General features: G+C 38.5%; 1 protein-coding gene across 2 annotated transcripts in view; it reads left to right on the top strand.

Moving 5' to 3' along the window:
- The window catches only part of LOC126198499 (nuclear pore complex protein Nup58-like), a 141625-nt gene extending 114733 nt beyond the window's left edge, over nucleotides 1-26892 (top strand). For both annotated transcript variants that reach the window (XM_049934874.1, XM_049934875.1), the window contains exon 8: nucleotides 22173-26892. In XM_049934874.1, coding sequence (XP_049790831.1) covers nucleotides 22173-22372 — 200 coding nt within the window. In that variant the 3' untranslated portion in view covers nucleotides 22373-26892. The remainder of the gene's footprint in view (nucleotides 1-22172) is intronic.
- The last annotated feature ends 353 nt before the right edge of the window (nucleotides 26893-27245 follow it).

The raw sequence follows: 27245 nt of genomic DNA on the forward strand, positions 1-27245 counted from the left end.
ACTGCTTAACCTCTTCTATCGTGTTGTTCACCCTTTGAACATCATCTTCATCAGCAGGGCCAAATATTGTTTTCATAAGCTAACCTCTAGCGTTGATCCATCCCCTCTTCCTTCGCATATGTGGAAGAACCCCCAGTACCTCGGTCATGTCACACCTTAATTTACTGAACAATTCATGTACACTCTCACATATCCCGGCACTTCCTTTCAGTATCCTGTGCCTTTCTGTTCCCTTGCAGAATTTGTTGAATGCTTGTTCCAATCTTCTCACTTCGTTATTACACATCTCCCATGCATTGAATACCACCTTTATCACCCAGCAATGACTGACTGGTGATCAATACATCTTCTGGTTGGTGAACAGCACTCCCCTTCCCAGTTGCTGGTTCCGTAATGCTTCCACTCCAACGAAGATCAGTAGTCCCGTTATGAGTTGCATCATCTCTCATCTGCACCTCCCCTACGAGCAGGATTACCAATCACTTTCCTCCCCCTTCAACTCATTGCTGCTCTGCATCTGTTTATACTAATTACACTAAATCTATATGCAACCTTAAAAAATATGAAAGACTATCTTCCAGGCCTTAATCCATACGGGTCCCTCATTACTATTTCATTCACAACCTCATTTTTATCTCCAAATACCTTTCTCCCCACTCTCCATTTCCAGTCCACATCTCTTATCCCTGGAATAACTGCTGGACTCCCTTATCAGCGATTGAATCTTGGCTTTCACTGGCGACATACTCTGTACCACTTGGTGTGGCCACTGATACTTGTCAAGAAACTTCTTTGTCTTTCCCTTCGGCATATACAAAGTTGATAGCATCACCCGCTGACCAACATTATACTCCAGTGTTCTTGCCGTAGGCCCACTGCTTCTTCCTGTTCCTCCAGTGCTCGTGTATTTGCTTTCTGTACTTTACTCCAAATTTCCTTAATCACTCTGGCAAATTTCTTAACAGACTCTCCAGTCTTCCATTTCTTCTTTTTCAATATGTTGAACAGTGCTAGCATTTTACGATCATATGTTACTTCATGTGGCGATAATCCTGTGTCCTTATGCTGTTTTGAGTTACAGGCAGAAAAAATGTACTTCAAATACACATCCCACTTGATGTGATGTGAGTCAACGTAGTATCCAAACATCTTCCTGATAGTCCTATAGGTTTTTCAGTTCTTCGATTGGCTTGTATATGGAGAGGACTGGTCCTTAACTTCTTCACATTCAATAACTTACACAATTCCTTGAATAGATGTGACATGGAGTTTGTTGCCTGTTCTGTTGCTATTGTCTCAGGCACTCCAAACTTCGTTAACCAATTATTCACAAGTGATTGTGCCACTGTTGCCGCCTGCTGGTTTGGCGTCATGACCATTTCAGTGTATCTTGAAAAATGATCAATGATTTTGAGTACAAACTTATTCCCTTCGGGTGTTTTATTGAGTAGACCTAAAACATCGATCCCCAGAAATTCAAATGATGCTAATACTTCAGGTAACCTCTGCAATGGTACTGTGCACTATATGCATTTCTGTGTGTGCTGGTTTATGTCTGTCCGCCTATTCCTCCACTAATACCTTTACACTACTTTTCTGTTTATAGATCTGCAACCTCTATGCCCCCCTAATAAGTGATAACGAGCTTCTTGGTAGCACACTATTCCTTAGCTTCGCTGGTACCACCCATGGTCCCAACTTGGTTTCTCTTCATAGCGACCAATGCTGCATACAAAATTGTGACTGCTTACATTTGTCATCCTCTCTCTGTCCAGTTTGCCATTGCTTATGCTCATTACCCCCAAAGTGTAAAACTGCTACTTTTCTACTTAATCCATTTACAATTCCATGCTTCTTCCCACGTTTATGTGCGACTTTCAAATCAAATTCACTTATTCTTACTGCCCATCACATCAGCCTACCAGAAGGATCCTTTAATCCCAACAGCTATTTTAATGCTGCATGATCTGTTGTTACTCTGAACTTCTTACCATAAAGATAACATTTGAAATATGTGATTCCACAAATAAGGCTAACAGCTTTTTCTGTGTTGTTTTTTTCTCAAGAATTTAATTGTCTTAATGTGTAAGCTGTCAGATGTTCTATGCCCTCTTTCTCCGGCGACAACAAACAGCCAAGTGCAAGGTTTGATGCATCACATGAAAAAACAAATTCTCTGTTAAAATCTGAAAATATACACATTGGACTCAATGTTAAAGCTTCTTTTATCTCCTTGAAGGCATGCTGACACTCTTCTGACCACACTAATTGAGCATCCTTTTTTAACAATTGTGTCAATGATCTGGCAATATCCGCAAATCCTTTTACGAACCGGTGGTAATAGTTCCAGGATCCCAAGAACAATTGCAATTCCTTTATAGATTCTGGTACAGGAAATTCACGTACAGCTCTAATTAATCTTGGGTCTGTCTTAACCCCATCTTATGATATGACCTAGGTATGCTACCTCTTTCTTCACAAAATTACAGTTTTCTGCACTCAATGTAAACTTCGCTGCTCTTAACCTTAAAAATGCTTTCCTTAATGGCTGTGTATGCTGTTCAGTATCACTCCCATAGACAATTATATCATCAAGATACACTAAACACTGCCATGGTGTTAACCCTCTGAGTACTCCATCGAACAATCTCTGAAACATTGCAGGTACACTTTTTAATCAGAATGGCATTCTTCTGAATTGGTAGTGTCCCCAGGGTGTTGAAAACACTATTTTGTGTCAATCGTGCAATGCAACCTCTATCTGGTGGCAACCACTCGGCAAATCCATTGTTGAAAAATATTTGCTTTGTCCTACATAATCCAAGGTTTGTGTGATTTTTTGCAAAGGATAGGCATGTGTTACGGTTTTCACATTTATTTGTCTGTAATCACAATAAAACCTACATTTTTGCATTCCATCCATTAATTTTTTTGGCCCAGCGACTATTCTTCCCCCCATGCCCTATTACTTCCTTCAATTATTCCATCTTTCAGCTATTGATTGATCAGTTCCTCCAAAATTGGCTGTAAATTCTTGGGTATTCTGTATGGTTTGTGCTAGACTGGTATTCCATTTCCCATTGGTATTCGGTGCTGTGTATTATGCATAGCTGATAATTATCCTTTTGTATAAAATAAATTCCAAAAGTAATTTTTCCATGTGTTCCCTATTGCATCCCTCTAGGTGCTCCACTTTTCCTCGTAATGCAGTTGCAATGGCATTTGGCAATTGTCCGTGGCTGACACCCCTCGTGTTCGAGTTTTCTTCTTCCAGGATATCTATATTAGCAAGTCCTCTGCACTAAAATTATCTATAAAAACAGGTACCTTCTTTTCACCCTTTATTTCTCATATGCATACAGTACTTCTTTTAAATAAGCAATTCACCTGATCTTATACTTCATTCTCTTCTAACAGTTCCACCACATGCAAAATTCCTACATGCAAGCTAGACTCAAACAGACATAAAGTGGTTTCCCAGTACCCTTAGGTACACAGTCATGTGAATCAGGTCTTTTTGTGATAGTTAACAGTTTAATCGGTTCGTCTTTCATGCCAGACCCCCCCCCCCTCCCCCTCCCCCTCTGCAACCCTCTACAATGGCAATGGCTTCACCTAACTGAAACATTTATCTGTTAAGTTGCCAAAGATCGATTATGGCACATTGCTGATATAAGAAATCTAATCCTAGAATCATGTTATAGCCCTCACTCATGTGTGGCACAATATCTACATATTATGTAAATTTAACAATATCCAGGCAAAAGACTATGTCCACCAATCGTAACAGTGTGACATCTTTATCCCCCACTCGACACAATATGTACCATGTGGGTCATATTCCTTACATTTCACCACAGTAATACTGGTGATAGCCTTGGGAGAGCCATCTCTGACAAAACTCCACCATCTTGTGAGCAAGATGTATGAGACAGGCGAAATACCCTGACTTCAGGAAGAATATACAAGGGTCACTCCAAAAGAAATGCACACTATTTTTTTTAATCCATCTTTTATTCTACATGTTTGAAAGTTTTACAGTGTGTAGATACATCCTTTAGGAACAGTATTTTCATTTCTCCACATAATTTCCATCCCTCTCAAATGCCTTACACCATCTTGGAACCAGCACCTGTATACCTGCACATAAAATTCTGGACCAACCTGTTGGAGCCACTGTTTGGCAGCGTGCACAAGGGAGTCGTCATCTTCAAACCTTGTTCCACGAAGAGAGTCTTTCGGTTTCCCAAAGAGGTGATAGTCACATGGAGCCAGGTCAGGACTATAAGGCTGGTGTTTCAGTGTTGTCCATCCAAGTTGTGTGTTCACTTCATGGTTTTTTGACTGACATGTTGCCGTGCATTGTCGTGCAACAGAAAATCATCCTGCTTTTGCCGATGTGGTCGAACACGACTCAGTCGAGCTTGATGTTTCTTCATTGTCGCCACATATGCATCAAAATTTATGGTGGCTCCACTTGGCATGATGTCCACAAGCAAGAATCCTTTGGAATCGAAAAACACTGTAGCCATAACTTTTCCAGCAGAAGGTGTGGTGCTTTTTTTTTTGGGGGGGGGGGGGGTGAATTTGCATGATGCCACTCCATTGATTGCCTCTTCGTCTCTGGTGAAAAATGATGGAGCCAAGTTTCATCACCTGTCACAATTCTTCCAAGAAATTCATCTCCACCATTCTCGTACTGTTCCAAAAGTTCGCTGCATACCGTTTTTCTTGTTTCTTTGTGAGGCATTATCATCATCATGGGGACCCACCTGTCACAAACCTTTTTTAATGCCAACACTTTCTGTATTCTGCAAACACTTCCTTCCCTTATCCCAGCATAGCTGGACAATTCATTCACTGTGATGTGTCTGTCAGCAGTCACCAATTCATTAACTCTCTGCACATTGTCTGGAGTGTGTGCAGTATGAGGCCTGCTGCTGCGAGGACAATCCTCAGTATTGCCGTGCCTGCTTTCATCACATAACCTGCTAGCCCACCGACTAACTTTACTGCAATCGACAGCAGCATCTCCAGACACCTTTTTCAATCTCTTGTGGATGTTTCTCACTTTCTCGTTTTCACAGCACAGGAATTCTATGACAGCACATTGCGTCTGACGAACGTCAAGTGTAGCAGCCATCTTGAAGACATGCTGTGATGGCACCACTCACGGGAAGAGGTTGAACTAAGTTTGAAAACGAAGAAGGAAGGATGTATCTACGCACTGTAAAACTTTCACATATGCAGAATGAAAACTGTATTTTTACAGAAATAGTGTGCCTTTCTTTTGGAGTGACCCTCGTAATAATTCCAATCCCAAAGAAAGCAAGTGATGACAGATGTGAAAATTACTGAACTATCAGTTTAATAAATCATGACTGCAAAATACTAACATGAATTCTTTACAGATGAATGGAAAAACTGGTAGAAGCCGACCTCAGGGAAGATCGGTTTGGATTCCGTAGAAATGTTGGAAACACATGAGGCAATACTGATCCTACGACTTATCTTAGAGGATAGATTAAGGATAGGCAAACCTATGTTTTTAGCATTTGTGGACTTGGAGAAAACTTTTGACTGGAATACTCTCTTTCAAATTCTGAAGCTGGCAGCGGTCAAGCCGGTCAGAGTGGCTGAGCGGTTCTAGGCGCTACAGTCTGGGACCGCGTGACCACTACGGTCGCAGGTTCAAATCCTGCCTCGGGCATGGATGTGTGTGATGTCCTTAGGTTAGTTAGGTTTAAGTAGTTCTAAGTTCTAGTGGACTGATGACCTCAGAAGTTAAGTCCCATAGTGCCCAGAGCCATTTGAACCATTTTGGCAGGGGTCAAATACAGGGAGCGAAAGGCTATTTACAATTTATACAGAAACCAGATGGCAGTTACGAGGGTCGAGAGGGTATGAAAGAGAAGCAGTGGTTTAGAAGGGAGTGAGACAGGGTTGCAGCCTGTCCCCGATGTTGTTCAGTCTGTATATTGAGCAAGCAGTAAAGGAAACCAAAAAAAATTGGAGTAGGAATTAAAAGCCACGGAGAAGAAATAAAAAATTTGAGGTTTGCTGACGACATTGTAATTCTGTCACAGACGGCAAAGGGCCTGGAAGGGTAGTTGAACAGAATGGACAGTGTCTTGAAAGGAGGATGTGAGACGAACACCAACAAAAGCAAATCGAGGATAATGGAATGTAGTCAAATTAAATTAGGTGATGCTGAGGGAATTAGATTAGGAAAGGAGACACTTATAGTAGTATATGAGTTTTGCTATTTGGGGAGCAAAATAACTGATGTTGGTGAAAGTAGAGAGGATATAAAATGTAGACTGGCAATGGCAAGGAAAGTGTTTCTGAAGAAGAGAAATTTTTTGACATCGAGTGTAGATTTAAGTGTCAGAAAGTCTTTTATAAAAGTATTTGTATGGAGTGTAGCCATTTACAGAAGTGAAACATTGATGATAAATAGTTTAGACAAGAAGAAAATAGAAGCTACAGAAGAATGCTGAAGATTAGATGGGTAGATCGTGTAACTAATGTGGAGGTACTGAATAGAATTGGGAAGAACTCGACTAGAAGAAGGGATCAGTTGGTAGGACATGTTCTTAGGCATCAAGGGATCACCAATTTAGTGTTGGAGGGAAGCACGGAGGGTAAAAATCGTAGAGGGAAATAAGGCATGAATATACGAAACACATTCAGAAGGATGTAGGTTGCTGTAATTACTCGGAGGCGAATAAGCTTGCACAGGATAGAGTAGCATGGAGAGCTGCATCAAACCAGTCTCTGGACTCAAGCCATCCTACAACCCATTTCTCCTACTATTCCTCGTATGCACTATCCATCTCCACATACGATTTTGTAGCATCCCATCTTACTGCGAATGACCATAGTTGGACCTGGGGTTCTCGCTATATTTAACACCCTATACTTCCCTGGCCCTTTGCTTCTAAAACTATTATTTTCTCTTCTTTTATTCACATCACCATGAGGCTGACGGCACTGCCTCCTTACATGTCCCATTTGTCCACCCCTGAAACAATTTATATTGTCTGCAAAACATTGTGTGGAACTATGAAAAAAATAAGCAAAATATACAAACTGAGTAGTCCATGCACAAGATAGGCAACATCAAGGATAGTCTGTGTTCAGGAGCGCCATGGTCCCGTGGTTAGCGTGAGCAGCTGTGGAACGAGAGGTCCTTGGTTCAATTCTTCCCTCAAGTGAAAAGTTTGATTTTTTATTTTCAGACAATTATTATCTGTCCGTCCATCCATCCGATGCGAGGTAACTGCGCCGTAGTATGGGGACTTTACACCTAAACAAACATCTTACACAAGACGTCAGTCGACTACAGCGCACGGAAGAGAGAGTATTTCTGCTTCAAGGCTCCCTGGCTGGCAGTTGACTGTTCGCTACTTTGGACGAGAATGCAGTAAATACATGAGATGTATTCCGTGGGCAATATGAATCCAGCAAATATAGCTTGCGACTTCAATAACAAGGTCAATGAATATTTTCCGAACTGTAAGGAATCGGAAAGTTCCTTAAGGGATCGAACGATTGTTGAACATTTGTATGATTATTTCTTACATTTGTTGATAAACGGTACGTGTGGTGGTGATGATACCTTGCTGATTGCTGCGGGGCTGTATGTACCAGATGATGTGATTCTTGATGATCTGTACGAAGAACACTAAGAGGAAATACTATGACTTCAATCTGATGGTATTTCTTTGGGTTACATGAAGGAAATGCTCCAATACAGGTTACTGTCCAAACCAATTAAAAGACACAAAGATAGATTATGGAGTGAAGTAACAAATAAATTTAAGAAATTTAAAGGGATGGAGGAAAAAAGCACAATTAAATATTGCAAAGAAGTCGTGGAACGAGGTGGAACCCGGAGACAGAAGTTCAGTGAACTAGAAAACCATGTATACTGACAATTTATTAAAGCCAGAAATGAATTAAGTGCAGTGCATGATACAAACCTACAGATTTGGGGATTGCGTTATGCTAAACAAATCGGCTTCATCTCATTGGCTTGTCACGTTCAAAAGAAAATACAAAATTACGAGCAGGAAGATTACGAAATATGTAAGCAAGAACTACGCGAATAAACTGGAAGAACTTTTAGAGTGTTCCAAGAAGTTTGTTACAGAAACTAACATCAGATTCCGACAGTATGAAGACGCATATATTATCAACTCAGATCAGTCCGGTTTTAACTATGAAATGAAATTGACCCACACGTTATCGTTAGTTGGAGAAGGCGACACGGAATGTACTGTAGACCAGCTGCATGCCACTTCACATAGTTATACCATACAATATGCTCTGAACAAAGCAGGATTTCTTTTACTTACATTTTGTTTATGTTTGGTGTATTTGGACCGCAAGTTCAGCAACAGGTGAATAGGGTACTTGCGCAAACGCCGAATGTCGTTGTGAATTGCAGTGCGTCAGGAAAAATGGAGAAAAGACTAGTGAAAGACTTTGATGAACGTGTGATTGCTCCTTGTGCGGACAAAGATTTTGCCTTACTCCTTGACAGCTATACAGGACAGAAGGATCAGGAAATGTACATCTCCGGAGTTCGGATAGGTTGGTGTTAGTGGGAAGTATCCAGATAACCCGGACGGTGTAACACTGTGCCAAGATGTGCTGGCCGTGCACCAAGGCATGTTTAGCCACATGGTGATCCTCATTACCAACAAACACTGACTGCCTGTGTCCATTCATGCGAATGGACAGTTTGTTGCTGGTCATTCCCACATAGAATGCGTCACAGTGTAGGCAGGTCAGTTGGTAAATCACGTGGGCAGACATATTTAAAGACAGATGTCTGCTTGTGTCTGTATATGTGTGGATGGATATGTGTGTGTGTGCGAGTGTATACCCGTCCTTTTTTCCCCCTAAGGTAAGTCTTTCCGCTCCCGGGATTGGAATGACTCCTTACCCTCTCCCTTAAAACCCACATCCTTTCGTCTTTCCCTCTCCTTCCCTCTCTCCTGATGAGGCAACAGTTTGTTGCAAAAGCTTGAATTTTGTGTGTATGTTTGTGTTTGTTTGTGTGTCTATCGACGTGCCAGCGCTTTCGTTTGGTAAGTCACATCATCTTTGTTTTTAGATATATTTTTCCCACGTGGAATGTTTCCCTCCATTAATATATATATTGCTCCTTGTGCGGAGACGTGGAATGTTTCCCTCTATTTTATATATATATATATATATATATATATATATATATATATATATATATATATATATATATATATATATATAACAGAGGGAAACATTCCACGTGGAAAAAATATATCTAAAAAGAAAGATGATGAGACTTACCAAACAAAAGCGCTGGCAGGTCGATAGACACACAAACAAACACAAATATACACACAAAATTCAAGCTTTCGCAACAAACTGTTGCCTCATCAGGAAAGAGGGAAGGAGAGGGAAAGACGAAAGGATGTGGGTTTTAAGGGAGAGGGTAAGGAGTCATTCCAATCCCGGGAGCGGAAAGACTTACCTTAGGGGGAAAAAAGGACAGGTATACACTCGCACACACACACATATCCATCCACACATACAGACACAAGCAGACATATTTGGTCTTTAAATATGTCTGCTTGTGTCTGTATGTGTGGATGGATATGTGTGTGTGTGCGAGTGTATACCTGTCCTTTTTTCCCCCTAAGGTAAGTCTTTCCGCTCCCGGGATTGGAATGACTCCTTACCCTCTCCCTTAAAACCCACATCCTTTCGTCTTTCCCTCTCCTTCCCTCTTTCCTGATGAGGCAACAGTTTGTTGCGAAAGCTTGAATTTTGTGTGTATATTTGTGTTTGTTTGTGTGTCTATCGACCTGCCAGCGCTTTTGTTTGGTAAGTCTCATCATCTTTCTTTTTATATATATATATATATATATATATATATATATATATATATATATATATAGAGAGAGAGAGAGAGAGAGAGAGAGAGAGAGAGAGAGGGAAACATTCCCCATGGGGAAAAAAAAAAAATCTGAAAACAAAGATGATGTGACTTACCGAACGAAAGCGCTGGCAGGTCGATAGACACACAAACAAACACAAACATACACAGAAAATTCAAGCTTTCACAACAAACTGTTGCCTCATCAGGAAAGAGGGGAAGGAGAGGGAAAGACGAAAGGATGTGGGTTTTAAGGGAGAGGGTAAGGAGTCATTCCAATCCCTTGAGCGGAAAGACTTACCTTAGGGGGAAAAAAGGACAGGTATACAGTCGCACACACACACATATCCATCCACACATATACAGACACAAGCAAACATATGTCCTTTTTTCCCCCTAAGGTAAGTCTTTCCGCTCCCGGGATTGGAATGACTCCTTACCCTCCCCCTTAAAACCCAAATCCTTTCGTCTTTCCCTCTCCTTCCCTCTTTCCTGACGAGGCAACCGTTTGTTGCGAAAGCTAGAATTTTGTGTGTATGTTTGTGTTTGTTTGTGTGTCTATCGACGTGCCAACGCTTTCGTTTGGTAAGTCACATCATCTTTGTTTGTAGATATATTTTTTCCCACGTGGTAGTATATACTGGAACTGATTCCATACATGACACTGAGTGGCCCTCAAGGTTACATGTGCACTTCTAACTGGCACTAACCAATTGTGACTTCCACTACCTCTAAAACTAGGCAAGTCCACTGGTTCTCTGTTTGCAATAAAATCTACATTATAAAATGTATGACTGTCAAACCTTTTCTCCATGACCAAAATAAAATCAAAATTTTTGGATTCATCGTACCATAGGCTGTAGGTATAGATGTTACTCTAAAAAGGCGAAGTCAGCGATCTGGCACCATTGTTAGATAACCCATGAATTGTCACCTGTGGAGAGTGAGATGAGCCTTCAGGAAGACAGTAGGTTTGTTGAATTAACTTCTTTATTTCAGCCCTCAGTCATAGTAAGTTGGGAACAACTTTGTGGAAGTGTCCAGTGGCCTGTCATGTGAAACAGTAGACTTCTGGCATTGCTGACAGTGCAATGTGCTATTATTCTGATGCCGTTGTCAGCGACGGTGATGGCAGCGAAGCTTATGATACCATGGAGGCGGCCGTGACCTCCATCCAACCAGTGGGCAAATCTCTGCTCGCCCGTAACTGCTCTTATGACTCAGGGCAGGCTGCCCCGTTCTATGGTCCAACAGCAGACCCTTTACTGCACTGTGGGATCTCGCTCTGGTTGTTAACAGGCTCGTGGTGTAGGCTGTGATACTAAGATGAGAATATTTTAGTACATGAATGACTGTGTTTGTTTAGGTCTTAGGCACCTAGTCCAAACAATTATGTGGTGGCAAGTGAGGAAAGGCTTTCATTTTTCCACTAGCATATTGCAGCATTGGCTGTGGCTGTACCGCACCCAGCTGGCTCTGGTTTGCAATGCCTGATGACTGTGTTTTGCTTTGCAACACTTAAATTAATTCTTGCCTGCCTGTGGCCTGCTCTGTTGCAACTCGCTTCTGCTGTGGCATAGTTTTTGGCCGAATACGGTCGATAGGCGGCAATGTACACACCACTGAGTTGATGAAACTAATCACTATGTATTAAAAAGAATATGTTTTTTACTTCTTTTTAGTATCATAATACACAAAAATTATATTAAGTAATTGAAGAGCTCTTATTTTTGAGGAAATGATGTTTTTTGCAGTATCTCACAAGAAAATATATAATGGAAAAAATCAGATATGTAAGAGTGTTCTTTTTTTGGCTTACCTCTGGTACTGTGTTGTGGAAATGTCCTCTCTTCTTTTTTTTTTTTTCCAACCAGTAGAGATTACTTAACTGGCAGCACTTCATTATCTGTGCTACCTTTGCTCAATCAGCAGAACATCCATGAAAGTGCTCACTATGCTCTTCACTCCCACCGTAGCAATTTTAAGTGAAGTAGTTCAGGTGTGATTGCAAAAGCACATTTTTAATGAAATGTTGGGTTTCACCTAGTAATCTGAGTGCATTAGTTCATACACAAGTTGCTTAAAGTTTTCTGCTTTAAAGTTTCCCAGAAAATCGTTCAAAACATTTTTAAAGTGTTGCCATGTTCTTTTTTTCATCTTCTCCTTTAGCACATTTTCCGAATTCAGGGACATCTGCATTTACAAATTTTACAAGAGTCTTCAAAAGACATAATTTTATATGTAATGCCAGAAACGTAGCTGTACTTGACTCTATCAGTAGTTTCTGTATAACATTTTTTAATCCTGGAGTTATTGACACTCGTTTCGGCCACTTGTTTGTGAATAGTATTTACCATAGCTTGCCTGTCTTGCTTGCACAGGATACAGATGTAATTGGTGCAATCAGATTGCTGTTGTAATACATGATTCAGTCACATTAATATGACTACCAAATATGTTTGACATCAATGTGCAATAACCACTCACAGATAGCAGGTGGCAGCGTTAGCAGTGGTGGGTATATAAAGTCTGTTCATGGGATGTGGAAACAGTGCAGTCATTCTCATAATGCAGAAATAGAGCAATTTATCTGACATCCGAAAGGGCATGATCATAAGCTTTCAGGCTATGACTGGAAACATTTCCAAAATGGCAAATTTGTAAAATGTTCGCATGCCACCATGTTTAAAGTATACCACGCATGGAAAAGTGACATTATCCAAAACCAGTCCCAAGGCAACTGTCGTGCACCACAGGATATAAATGACAGGGGTGAATGATGATTGTGGAGGTGTGCACTGGTGTATAGATGTGCAACTGTTGAGCAATGACTGGCCACGTGAACCAAGCAGCTATTAACAGTGACTCCTCTGTGACTTCAGCGAACATTGCTGTGATGGACCTCCAGGAGGCACCTGCTTTATGCATCCATGCTGACTGCTGGTCATCAGCAATGAAGACTGGAATTTGCATGCCAGTATCATTGCTGGACATCCACTGTGTGTTGAGAGGTGGCCTTTTCAAATGAATTATATGTTATGCTCCATTGGACAGAAAGCAAACATCCTGCAACAATCTTCACAAGGGTCTAGGCAGAAGCAAACATCCTGCAACAATCTTCACGAGGATCTAGACAGGAGAAGGGAGAATTATGGTCTGGGGAACATTTTCATGGTGTTTCCTGGGTGATTTCATCCTTCTGGAAGGCACAATGGATCAATACAAATATACATCTATACTTGAGTACCCCATCCGCCCTTACATTTAGTTCGTTTTTCCTCGGCACGATGGCATCTACCAGCATGGCAGTGCAACGTGTCACATAGCTTGCAGTGTACATATGTGGTTCGGAGAGCAGAGAATGAATTTAACATACTCTGCTGGCCACCAAACTCCCCAGATTTAAACCCAATCAAGAGTACGTGGGACCACCTCAACCAGGCTGTTCATGCCATGGATCATCAGCCAAGGATCTAGTGCAGCTGGCCACGGCTCTGGAGTCGGCATGGCTTCACATCCCTGTTGGTACCTTTGAGAATCTCATTGACTCTTCCTGCACATCTTGCAGTGGTCCATGCTGTAAAAGGTTGTTATTCAAGCTCTTGACAGGTGGTCACTTTAATGTGACTGGACAGTGTAATACAGCAATAACTTTCAAATCCCGACAAAATTCCCTCTGGTATCTCATATGGTCTGCTTGTATCAAGATGTTACTCACATTTTTATAAGTTTCTTCTGCATTAGTAGCATTGGCCACAAGAATTGAAAGTAATGTGCTCTTGTTGCATAAAAGTACTCCTTTAAGAAGTGTCGATGAATGATTGCCCTTGATTAAACTGTGCACCATATTCATTGCTTCAATTGAATCATCTATTTCTCTGCACTAATTAATGTCATCTACAGTTTTAAAGAACGCCTCCAATTTTATAGTTCTATGAAAAAATTTCGACACTTTCACAGAGTGGTGTAGATATTTCCAATGTTTTAAATGTGATGCCAATAATTTTGTCTTACTTTCCCAGACCAGATTTCTGCTGAGCTTGCTTTGTGTTATCTTGTGAGTTGAGGCAGAAATAATTTGGGAGAAGTCTTTGTATCTCGAATTGTACTATTTTACTGAGATTTCATTAGAGTTCATCAAAACATCTAATACCGAACAAGGTGGCGTAGTAGTTAGCACACTGGAGTAGCATTTGGGAGAGTGACGGTTCATATCTGCAGCCAACCATCCAGATTTACGTTTTCCCTAAATCACTGCAAACAAATGCCAGGATGGTTCCTTTGAATGGCATGTGTGATTTCCTTTCCTGTCCTTGAAACATTCTGAGCTTGGGCTCCATCTCTAAGTGACATTGACGTCGACAGGTTGTTAAACCTCAACCTACCTTCCTCCTTTCAGAACCTCTCTAGAAAGTTGAGAAACTAAAAGTTCTTTGCCATTAGGTACAGGATTAAGTGCAAAGCATATATTAGCACGATGTAATTGGATAGATAATAAATTTACACACCAAGCAGCGGCAGAACGCATATGTAAAGGTATTTAAATTTACAAGCTTTCTGAGGCAGTGGCTCTTTCTTCTGGCAGAAGGGTTGAAGGGAAGGTAGAGAGGTGAAGGAAAACGACTGGTGAGGTTTAGGAAATGTGGGGAGTTGGGGAAATTCACTCAGAATCCTGGTTCACGGGAAACTTACCAGATGGTGTGATAAAAAAAGACTGTTGACTCAGTTTTCATATTCATCTCATTCAGTTTTTCTCCCCTGACCTGGGGTTTTGGGTGACTTTTTCAAACTCTCCCCATTTTCTAAACCTCACTAGTCCCTTTCCTCCACCCCCTTCCTTCTCCTTCAACCCTTCTGTCTGAAGAAGTAGCCACTGGCTCTAAAAGCTTGTAAATTTAAATCCTTTATACATGTGTTCTCCTACCACTGCTTGGCGTGTAGATTTTTTTTATACATCCAATTACATTATATTTTCAAAGCATGTATTAGGGTGTAAAAGTCTGTTTCTTCCTTCTTCATGGGGGCTCCTTGGTTCATTGGGAGGAGACATACAAAAATCATAGTCATTAGTATGGTTGGTAGGCTTCCTCCAAGTCATCACCCTATTCGCAACTAAATAAACATAATTTTCAATTTACCAGTTGTGTGTTGCCACAATTTGTTGAGGTATCTTCAGTGACCTGAAACACACAAACATTTTTACTTAAATTTAGCACTGTTATCTTACATCTCGTGCCACTGTACTTATAGTCTACAAGGAGTTATTGTTGTAGCATTTTCTTGTTCATTGCTTGTCTGTTGTTCCTTACAGTATGTGTTGTGTAAGAAAGTAACTAAACATTTTTATTGAACATAAAAAGTGCTTGGACCAGGACTGTTTGTAGCTTGCAAGTACAATTACACAATATGGAAGTTGAGTGTGCTGTGTTCAAGTGAAGATGGGTGTGTATTTCAGGCCAGTGAAATAAAGTAAGTGAAATGTATCCAGAATAAATAGCATTTATTCAGTTCCACATAAATGCACACAACCAATAATCAATCAGTAATACAATATTACTGGCAACTGAGGATAGACAGGCCAATAATATTAATGATGTAGTTCTTCATGTGATGCCCATTTTTTACTCTAGACCGTTATCTTATAGTCAAAATACAATAAATGTGCCCTTTTCTTTTGGAGTTGTAATTGTTAAAACTTCCTGAAAGCAAATATCAATTCCTTGCAAATACACCGGAAGTTGTCTGCATTAGTAATAGATAAGCAAGACATTGTTGTATGTGGCTGTTAATAGAAGTTTCCCAACAGGAAGTATATCACAGCACAGTTGTCATGATATTACTTCAAAGGGCAGCAAAACACACACGTATTGTTATAAAGTTATCTGGTTAAAATGCTGCTGATCACACACAACATGCATCCAATCAAATTACGTCCTCACGCAGTGAAAAATAACTGCATGCTAATGCAATGCTGCCAACTGCTTGTATGTATGCCCAGTAATTAGTGACTAAAAGTAATTACGGGTAATGGCAGCAGTGCTAAAAACAAAAATTAATGTGCAAATTTTAACATCAGTTTAGAATTAAGCTGCACTAAATTAGTGAAGTGTAACTGACTTTTTTCCATAACTTTTTCTGGTGAACAGTATATTAATTATAATGTAATCCTCCCTCGACCGTAAAACAGCTTTCAATTTTTTCACGTTGATGCAGACAGTTAAGTTACAAAGAAACTGAACAGTTAAACATGCTGTACTTTACAACATAAATTACACAGGAAATATTTTACATTTAGCATAATTTTATTTTTATTTTCTTTCTCCCCACCCCTCTCTCCCTTCCCAGTATTCATTTTGAGGAAAATGGGGTTGGCTTGTTACATAGGGCACTTTATGATTTCTCTGTCATTGCTTTAGAAAGTTCTTAGAATTTTACAATGTATCAAAAAAAAATATGTAAAATCTAAACCCAACTCTTGGTAACGTAAAAAAATGGTAGTGTCTAGTTAGATAACACAGTCTAAAAAGAATGTAAAAAATAAATAGCATGTATAACGTTATTAAAGGATGAGAAAAATAGTGGAGTATATGACTCATGTAAAATATATTGGCCACTTCGCAACTACTACATATTATAGATTATTCTCAGTACATTAGTGAATTTAAAAACTTTTATGTGCACTTGCATCTTCAGGGTACTATTATTATTATTATTATTATTATTATTATTATTATTATTGCAGTATTATTGATTTTCAGCTTTAAGAGAAATTACTATTCCTTGTCTTTCAAATAAGTTGCAAAAGTTCGTCAGCTCCATAGTAACTGCAGAAGGGAAGAAGAGATCACAAAGATGAGTGATATTCATTTTCATCCCATTACATTCAACGTCTGTTATAAATTGCCAGCTAGAAATTTCGTGAGTGATAGCTATGCCAGCTAGAAATTTCACCAGTAACAGTTATGGAAATGTGAACCAAGGAGCACCCAGTCTGATATATATAATCTCCATTTGTTACCATCAACAGAAGGTGATAGTTCTTTGAAACTTTTATCCATTTATGCTAGCAAACATTATGAAAAAGTGTGAACAATTATAGCCAAATAAGTAGCAAGTGATGGTTGCTTCTTCTCACAGTTGAATACCAACAACAACTGTCTGTCAATTAGTGTCGAGGATGATTGGCATAGGTGTCCACAAGAGGGTGCACATGCCTTTGAGTCTACTAAACTGCAGATCCTATATTGCTGAGTCCGATGAGAAATAATGTGCCTTAGCAATCACAGAATTATATGGATTCCTTGGTGCTGCGAAAGATTCCGTGTTCTGCAGTCGAGGTGGATAAGAGAATGGCGCCAAAATTGTCCCTAATCATTTTTGTATCACTTCTTCATGCAGTTTTTACCAAACTGCAGAAAGGGTCCAGTCTAACATCCTAGATAAAATACTTAATCCCCGAGCTAAAATGCACCAGTACTAAAAATAAAATATCATTTTTGTGTACTAAAACAGAGGGAAATTGTGTGAAATTTTAAGGCTGAAAAGTTGCCCTCTCATCAATTTGAAACTTCCATGATACAATCCAAGACAAAGGCACAAAACAATGGCATCATCCGAATGTGATGGAAATTGGTAGATTTGATGTACATGTACAGACAGTCAAGTGATTAAAATTCAGAAAAATTGGATGATTTATTCAAGAAAAAGAGCTTCACAAATTGAGCAAGTCAGTAATGTGTTGGTTCACCTCTGACCCTAACGCAAGCAATTATTTGGCTTAGTATTGGTTGATCAACTTGTTACACATCCTGCTGAGGAACACTGTGCCAAATTTTGTTCATTTGGCATGTTAGATCGTCAAAATCCTCAGCTGGTTGGAGAGCCTTGCCCTTAATGCTCCAGACGCTCTCAGTTGGGGAGAGATCCAGGGGATCTTGCTGGCCAAGGGAGGGTTTCGCAAGGATGGAGACAAGCATTAGAAACTCTGGGTGTGTGGGGATTAGCATTATCTTGCTGAAATGGAAGCCCAGGATGGCTTGCTGTGAAGGGCAACAAAGCGGAGCATAGAATATCGTCGACGTATCGCTTTGCTGTAAGGGTGCCATGCATGACAACCAAAGGGGTCCTGCTATGAAATGAAATGGCAATCCAAATCATCACTGATGGTGGTTGGGTCATTTTGGTGGGCAACAGTCAGGTTGGTATCACACAGCTGTCCTGGGAATCTCCAGACACATGTTCACTGGTCATTGGGGGTCAATTCGAAATTGGTCTCATCACGGAACACAATTCTATGCCAGTCAATGAGGATCCAGACTTTTTTGATTATATATTATTAGGATTAACTTAAAACCTGGCAAACACCGAGTGGAAAAAATGATCTACCTTTTTATAATCCCATTAGCATGGTTAACCTTAATAAAACCAAGGCAAACAACACTACTTTTATGCTGCAAACTCATATTTTAAACTATTAAGTACAGCATTTTGAGAATTGCTTTTATTCCATACGATCATCTTGCCTACAAAGCAGACCGTTTAAAAAGATTGCGAAGAGCTAAGAAAGTGGTGGCCAGCTGTAAGTATTGCCCAAATAATGATTGGAAAGTGAAACTACAGCCACACAACATTAACTTTTTTATCACTTGTCCCAGAAAAGTGTCATAACTATTCTTACATAGAAGTAAATAAATGAGAGTAAAAACTACTGTTTAGTTATTGCAGACTCTCAAATATTTTTTCATGCTTTTTAAAGTAATGCAAATAAAATAAATAAAGACATATATACTTGAGAAACAATACAAAACCAGTTGGAGTTCTGCATAACACTCAGCGTAAATTATGAACATAAATGAAGTCCACAGGGAATAATTTCTGGAAGTGATTCATTCCCTTGATCATAGGTTGTCAAAAAGGCAACAAAAACTGTTGTTATGCTGGTTATACTGGAAAAAAGAAAAATAATGGTTAGGTTCCATCAATGAGAACATTAGAAACTGAACACGAGTTTGAACTGGAAAAGAACGCAAAGTAATTGGCTGTATCTGTTCAAAAAGAATATCCTTTGTGTTCCCCTTAATATGCCTCCATAGCCAAGTGGTTGGTGTAACTGCCTGTGATGTGGAAGGATCTAGGTTCATTTTGCAGTTCGTGCTCAGATTTTTCCTGAGGTAGGGAGGTTGGGAAAGGGCACCACTCCACCTCTTGAGGCAGGAAGAGGAACTTCTGGAACAGAGAACAGCAACATCATCTGGATGCATCTATTGGCAATAATGGCTGGAGGGATTGGTGATGTGCTGACATGTCCCACGATTCCATATCGCTTCTCATACTTCCTCATAGGCAGTAGTCTGAACAGCCCTGAGTAATGTTTATGTTTACTAAATCACAATGTCTGGATGAACACTTGAACATCACTTCTCCTACATATGAGTCCAGTGGATTAATTTCTGTGCCCCTCTTTCTGTATATGACTTGAACAAGTGGGGGTGTTTGTAGAATTAAAATATTTCTAATGGCAGCAGAGTAATGAGGAGGAATTAATTTGTTTACTGAGTCTAATGAGATCACCAGAGGAGCAACTTTGGTATTGAGGTAGTACCATGTTTTCTCTGAATAGCTTTTGCTCATCAAATGAACCATCAAAATCATTTATAAGGTAAAATTGACGTGATTGTGCTGATCCCTATGTAGTATCTATAGTAAAAGTATGTAATAATTTTCCTGTGTAGTAGCCAAGATGCCGTAAAAACATTGCACAGTTACTTGTTATGTAATGGGCATCACATAAACGGATTTTCTTAGTTAATTTGATTTTGGGGAAATAAACTGTCGTGCGTGTGTCAGAGGCACCAGACACATGTGCCACTCTCCATGTAGAACTGCCTAAACAACTTAAAAATAATGCCACATACCAGACAGCTGTTATTAACTAGATTAATTTGTTCCTGACAAGTTGTTAAGCTTGCCCTTTTCTTGCACAATGTCTTGCGAACCACGGATGTAGGAAAGCAGGCAGATTCCGTATTCCTACATTTCAAGAAAGCATTTGACACTGAGACTGCTAATGACAGTTATAAAGGTCTGAACATACAGATTAGGTTCCCAGAGTGGCTCGAAGACTGTGTAAGTAATAGGACCCAGTATATTGTCCTCGATGGCGAGTGTTCATCAGAAACGGGTATTGTCGAGAGAGCACTGGGGAAATGTCATATATGACCACTCCTGTTCCTTACGTGCATAAATGATGGGCAACTGTATGCTGGTGATGCTGTAGTGCACAGGAAAATATCATCGTTGAGTGATTGTAGAAGAATGCAGAATGACTTGGACAGAATTTGTATTTGGTATGATGAATGGTAGCTCGCTCAAAATGTAGAAAAATGTAAGTTAATGCAGATGAGTATGAAAAACAATCCTTTAATGCCTGAATGCAGTATTTGTGGTGTGGTGAGAGGTAGTCATGTTAATAAAATATCTAGGCAGTAAGAGATGGAACAAGCATGTAAGGACGGTAGCAGGGAAGACAAATGGTTGACTTCAGTTCATTGGTAGACTTCTAGGAAAGTGTAGCTCTTCCATAAAGGTGACTGCGTATAGAACACTTGAGTGATCCATTCTTGAGTTTTGTTAGTCTTTGGGATCTGCATCAGGACAGATTAAGGGAAGACAGTGAAGCAGTTCAGAAGCCTGCCATTATATTTCTTACCAATAGGTTTGATCAACGTGCGGGTGTTACAGGGATACTTTGTGAATTCAAATGGGAATCTCTGGATGGAAGACGACATTCTTTTTGCAAAACACTATTGAGAGCATGTTAGAAAACAGTCATTTGCAACCGATCATTGAATTAAATTTCAGAAACAGAATGACATCCAAGATGAGTGATCTGTCATGTACTTAGCAGCTGATGTATCGACTCAATCTTCTTTTATTGGTACATGTTTTCCTAAACCTAATAATGTCTAAAGCTCCTGAATACATATTATGGAATCCCCAAGTTTGTTTTGAATCCATCCTACCCTGAATCTTCTACCCATTTTGTGAAAAGATTGACAAGCAGGCCGGCAGCATCTCTGAAACTTTTAAAACATTGTGTTAAGAAAATAGCTTAAAACATTCTCACATATTTTAACTCTTCTGCCTCAAATTTTCACTTAACAGTTGGTGTGCAGATAAATGGCTTTGTCTAGCTATTGGATGACCTCACCAGACAGGAAATTAATAGTACAGTGAAATGTTCCATTGTTTACTTGAGATTTGTTCTTTCACTCCTGAAATGCCACTACCTCCTTAATGGCAAGGAAATATTCAGGTTTGGACAATATGGCATCTTAACTTGCATGTGACAGGTAAAATTCCATTGAAACAGATTCATTATTGTCAAAAATCACATTTTTTCAAAATGTAATTTACTGGGAGAGAAAAGAGCTGGCAGTGAGAGTTTCACATATCATGCCAATAGTGTTTCAGGAGGAACCTCGGCAGACTCTTTCATCAACTTATGTTCTTCTTTGTTGTGCAGTCTTAAGAGATAACTGATTTCTGCCAAGGATGATCTCGGTTGCCAAAAGTTGTCAGTTAACAATTTTATATTTCATTTGAAAAGTGTGTCTTGACCATACTTACACATGGTGAGACAAATAAGTGTGACTGACCCACAGAAAACGGCCAAAAAAATCAGTTAATCTAGATTATTTCTATGTCGTACAACGTGAAGTGAACTATAAGACTTTAAAGTACTGATACAGCTCTTCTCCTCATGGTATTGTAGCCCATTAGTAGCCCATCTAGATAATGAGACAGTAAGCATCAACTGAATTATATCAGTAATGTACTTCTGAGACTCCTGAAGATGGATAGCAGATAAAAGCAACTCATACAGCACACAAGATCTCTCATTGAGACCTGAAGGCCAGGTCAAGTCCTGGTATTGAAAAACTGTTATTAGTTTACAACCTTCTTTACCATCAACAGAGACAAACTGTATAACATTTAAGAGGTTAAACATTAATTTAAGGGTAAACATTAATGTAGTATATCCCTCAAAAGACACACACACGTATGGTGTAAATATCTTGAATTATTAGTATGTGTAATCAGGAGCTGTTGTGTTTTAGTCTGTGACTGTGAATGTAGTTTCTGCTTTGATGGAATGTTGTTTCCTTATAATAGGATACTACAGTGGACATTTGTTGTTGTTAAGTTTCTTGCTGGAATGTTGAAATGATTCCTCCCATTGCAGGTTGGGGATCAAATCAACAGCAGAGTTCATCATTGCAACTACAGTACCCACAGCAGCAATTCTTTTCATCTGGTTCAACCCTCCTGTCTGGTGGTATTACAAGTAATATTAATGCACTTTCCACACCACAACCTGTTGAAAATCAAAGTTTTCAGCTTCAGAAACCACCTGTGGGCAATAAAAGAGGAAAGCGTATTTGAAAAAAAATTACATTCAATTAGACTGGCATTTCATGTGTTTTTTCTCAATAGACTTTTTACCATATTACTTCCATTAGTTAGAAGCTGTATAGAGTTAGAGTAACAAACTGAAGTATGATGATAATTTCTGTGCATCTATAAGATGTGTGTATACCCATGCATGAAAAGCTGCGATCATAGCCTTGTGTGATACGCAGCACAATGTCAGTTCCTTTCCAAGCAAAGGAGAAAATTAAGTTTCTTTTTGTATTGGTTGTGATATTATATGGTTAAACTCAAATTTCCTCTTTCTTTATGAATATTTAAATGTTTGTTTGTATTGAAGTGTTAAGAAAGTCATGGCACACACACAAACTGTTTTAAGTTCTTTTAATTACTGATATCATGTTCAAAGAGCTGTGCAGTAAACAGCTGGACCTAAATTGTCAGAGTTTTTGATTCCCTAGCTACGAGCGGAATGAATTGACCTAATCTACTTGTTAAGTATGATTCTGTTCATTTTGGGTATGTCTGTTATTATAGAAAAGCTATCATCGTTGCAAAAATTTTGTTGAAAATGTGAACAAAGGAAAATATTTTGAAATTAACTCTGTGAAACATTCCATTTGTTTATTTAGACTCTTTGGCTTCATTTAGATTTCTTACCTCTTTCTTTCTTTCTATTATTGATGTATAATAACCATTACCATACTTACAGTGGAACACAATATTAGATACTGAACATAACTGTAAAACAGATATGAGCATACTACTTGATTTGTATGACAAAATATTATGTGAGTCTATATATTAGAAAAAGCCTTCATTGGTGATTTTAGTTTCCTAAAACCCTGCTTCACTTTCCCACATAACTGTTGCTCACATCTAAGCATTTTTTTCTAACGTTACACTATCTTCTTCAGTGCCTTCGCATAGAATTGACCCAGTTGATAATAGAGGTCATGAGTTAATCATCATCTCTAATGATTGTCAGCCAAGTCACTGTTTCAAATGCAGGAAGAGGTAATAATCAGTATAATGCAAATTCTTGACTGTAGGATGATTGGTTCAAAAGTTGTCAACAGAAATGATGAATTTTACTCTTCGTGGATGAATATTGTCATGGGTGTGAACTCCCCCAGTCAACAGTTTCCTGTACTGTTGATTTTAGATGGCATATACCAGTTTGGTGAGCATTTGGCAGTACATTTCAGCTGTAATTGTTGACCCATATCTCATTAAGTAAAGCAAAAAACACCTTTTTTGTTCTAAAAAAACTGTAGCCTGTATTTTTCAACCCGATTAAGGAGGTTAGGTGAATTCTTTTAATTTTTGTGCAGCCCTACTACATTATCTGTTGTTCTGGTTATGCACAGCTCTTGGAAATCCACATCTCGTCATCGTTCATCTTGTCAGTAGCAATTCAGAAATGCTTATTTGATTGATATTCTTTGCTCTTTATGGTGGTGGCTAAAAGTTTTTGGAACTTACCCAGCACATAGTTTGTTATATCCAAGCTTTTTCTTGACAGTGGAGTAGATAATGGTGGATTCTGCAGAAGGAAACTCATCAGCGTAAGCACTACTCGTCAATCTTTGATCAGACTGCAGTTTTTGGTCCAACTTGTTGCACATTCTTATTGGTCTGGATACTGGTCTTACCACTCTATTCTTCATTGCATACATTTGTACTGTCACTTTTAAAGTCTCAATAGCACTGTCTAATCTTCCCTCCACTTATTACAGTAGGCTCATAAACTAGACAGCTTCTGATCAATTTAACAGCTGTAGATACTTTTGCTCCCAAATTTAATTACAGCACACACTTCACAACTGAGAGAAGTAACAATTTTCACAACCATTGTTATTTACATTCACCCATGTCAGATTACTAATGAATCAAAACAATAGCTTCTGTGGATTTGTAAATAATTACTGCATTTGTGCAAATTTGTCTGAGCTGCCAACATTTAAATATAGGCAACAACTCTTACTTTTTGAATAAGCCTCCTACTCAAACATATTTCAGCTACCAATAACTTTGATTTATCTGTCATTGCTGTGCTTGTTGTTTGCTTTATAATCTGTGGAATAGGATTACTTTTGACAGAAGTGAACAACTGTACTGATGGTGAAGTAGCTAGATAGTATGTTCAGAATCTTGTGAGATTTTCTAAACCCTTCCAGGAAGCTGACTTGTTCATCAGAGAAATGTTCGCAAGCAAACAGGAAAAGAAAACTAAAACTCATTGTGTAATGAAAGTAAGATAGTAGTATTGACAGTTTCAGGTATTTCCTAGTGCAAACTGAATTTCAAAAGTGAAAGTACATGTCTGTGAATATTCTTTTATGTTGTGGGCTATCTTTTGAAAAATGACAATTCTAAAAATGTAACACTGGCCCAAAACGAACAGTAGCAGAAAGTTTGTAGTTACGTTTTTTTTTTTCATTCTTAAATAATTAGCAGTTGTACCAAGCAATAATAGATTTCATTCATGTTAATTGAAGTACTTTGTTACATAATTTTGCTCCATTGTTATTTGAGGGTAAAGGAATGTCTCAAAAACTGGAAGAGAGGGAAAAAAAAAGGTGCTGATAAATGACGTTTGAGGATGTTATATTGATGTCAGTTTCAGTGCTTCATTTGATTAACAGTCACTAATTGTAGAACTATGTATAAAACTGCCTTTATTTTCTTGAAGATTTTGGATTCATTACTATACTAGACAGCATATTGTTGAAAACATTGTATTCATGGAAGGAGGAAAGTCAAATACCAGACTGGTCATCATGATTTACATTTTTTGTGGTGCAACCATATTGCTTTGAGCAAATTTGATTGTATTCATTTCAGTATATGCATTGCCAATTTTTTCTCCTCATTTTTGTATAAGTTTAATAGTGATACATCTTTTGTGGCTCTAAAATCACAGGATATTATTCTAGGATTCTGGTGCCAACATTGATTACAGTACATACATTCCCTAACATACAGAACTTAAATTTCAGAAAACTCTTTAACAGTGCTAACTATTATGAGATGGAAATTTCTCGGTTTACTTGTCACCTAAACTCTCGAGTTTTCGGCAAATCTCCATCTTATGATTATGATTTTGGTAGCGCACATACATGAAATGGAATGGAAATGTGAAATGGTACAACTGTGGTGTCGTAGAAGTGAAGTGCTAATGCTGTGTTCCTGGTCTCTGGATGAATTAAATATCAGAATGTGTGCAGCATTAAAATGACCTGAAAAAAAGGAACATGTAATAAAGTCACCACTGTTTTTGGTAACAAGGAAAGTCAATAAGAAATTTATTGTGTTTAGAATTATGAAACACTTCTCACAAAGTAGATGGTGTGTGTTAGTAAGCAGTTAATGTTAAACAAAGTGCCAGAATAGAGCAATTACTCTCTCCTCCTGTGAAGATTATTTGTGAAAATATTACTGCATTATTATAATAGCAAGTAGTAGTTACTTTAAAGCTGGAAAGGCTCCACATCTGTGAACAAAATAGAATCAGTTGTCTTAGATACACTCATATTCCTTGCAGTTTTTCTAGTTGCTGTACAACACAGACTCAGGCTGTACTAAACACAAGATCTTTAGGGTTGTAATGAGGGTTTTCTTCACCTGTCAGTGTTCTTTTGAATAATGTTACGTTATTGAACCTGTATGCCATGATGTTAAGAGAAGTATTGTATCTCTTAGTTCATATTGTAGGTAGTTTTTTTCCTCATATTGATGTATCATCATCTTGTGCTGAGAGTTAGAGTGCACCAAATAAGTCCAGTTTTCCTTCATAATATTTTTAAGTAACCTTTCTCATTCCTTTTAGACTACATACATTTTAAGTATGTTTCTCTGAAAGAATGAAATTTGTATATATCTGTGTACGTAATGTAGATGTCGATTTTCTTACAGTGTATAATCCCACTCTGAATATTAAGGTAGATGCAGTATGTCAAATGTGTTGTTGATATTGAGTATGTTACCATAAGAAATGCCAGTCTATTTGAATTGTAAGAAATATCCAAAGTGATGGACACTGTTGTTGCTGTTGTATTGTTCTGGTTGATATTTATGATCTCTGACATGATAGTGATGACAGTATTATATGCTGTTTAGCTATAACACTCTATATTACATTATTTAGAAAATAATCATAGGCTAATGAGTGAGTGAATGTTTCATTTTAATACCTTGGAGTGTCTTCAGAAACTGGTTGTTGCCTGAATCCAAGTGAAAAGTTTATCACACACCTGAATTTTTATGAGAAGCTTCATGTGAATCCAAACTTTAGATGGTAGGTACATCACATTTATGCACTGATTTCAATTTTAAACTAAAGATGCTGTTTGCAGCATGACAGTGTATCGTAGGTGTCATTTATGAACAAGTTTTTCTCGGTATTGTGAGAATTTGTTCAATTGTGTTTTGATTGAATGAAAACTGATTTGTATGAGCAGGTTGCATCAACTTGCATAATTTCTCAGGATTTTATTTTTGTATCGACATAATAATAAAAAATTATCTCTGATTATCAATGTTTAATTCTCATCATTTTATTCCATTGCTTCCTTGTCTTAACAGCCATACTAACTCTCTGGATGTGCAAAATTTGTAAACAGAAAATAATAATGTGGATGGGTTTTAATAAGTAATTAACAGTTGTCTCTGTTCATAAGGGACAAAAGCAAAATGTGTGAACATGAAAGTCAGCACATAAATGAAATGAAAAAAATTAAAATTATGTAAAGAGGGAAGACTAAAAAATCAAACTGAAGAAAATATGATAGGAAATGAATGAAAAAAAATGTTATAGGCATACTAGTTGATAAAGACATAAGGAGAGAAGAGCAATGGGAATACAAGATAAGATGAATGATTGGAA

This window comes from Schistocerca nitens, chromosome 8, assembly GCF_023898315.1.
Source record: "Schistocerca nitens isolate TAMUIC-IGC-003100 chromosome 8, iqSchNite1.1, whole genome shotgun sequence".
Taxonomy (NCBI): domain Eukaryota; kingdom Metazoa; phylum Arthropoda; class Insecta; order Orthoptera; family Acrididae; genus Schistocerca; species Schistocerca nitens.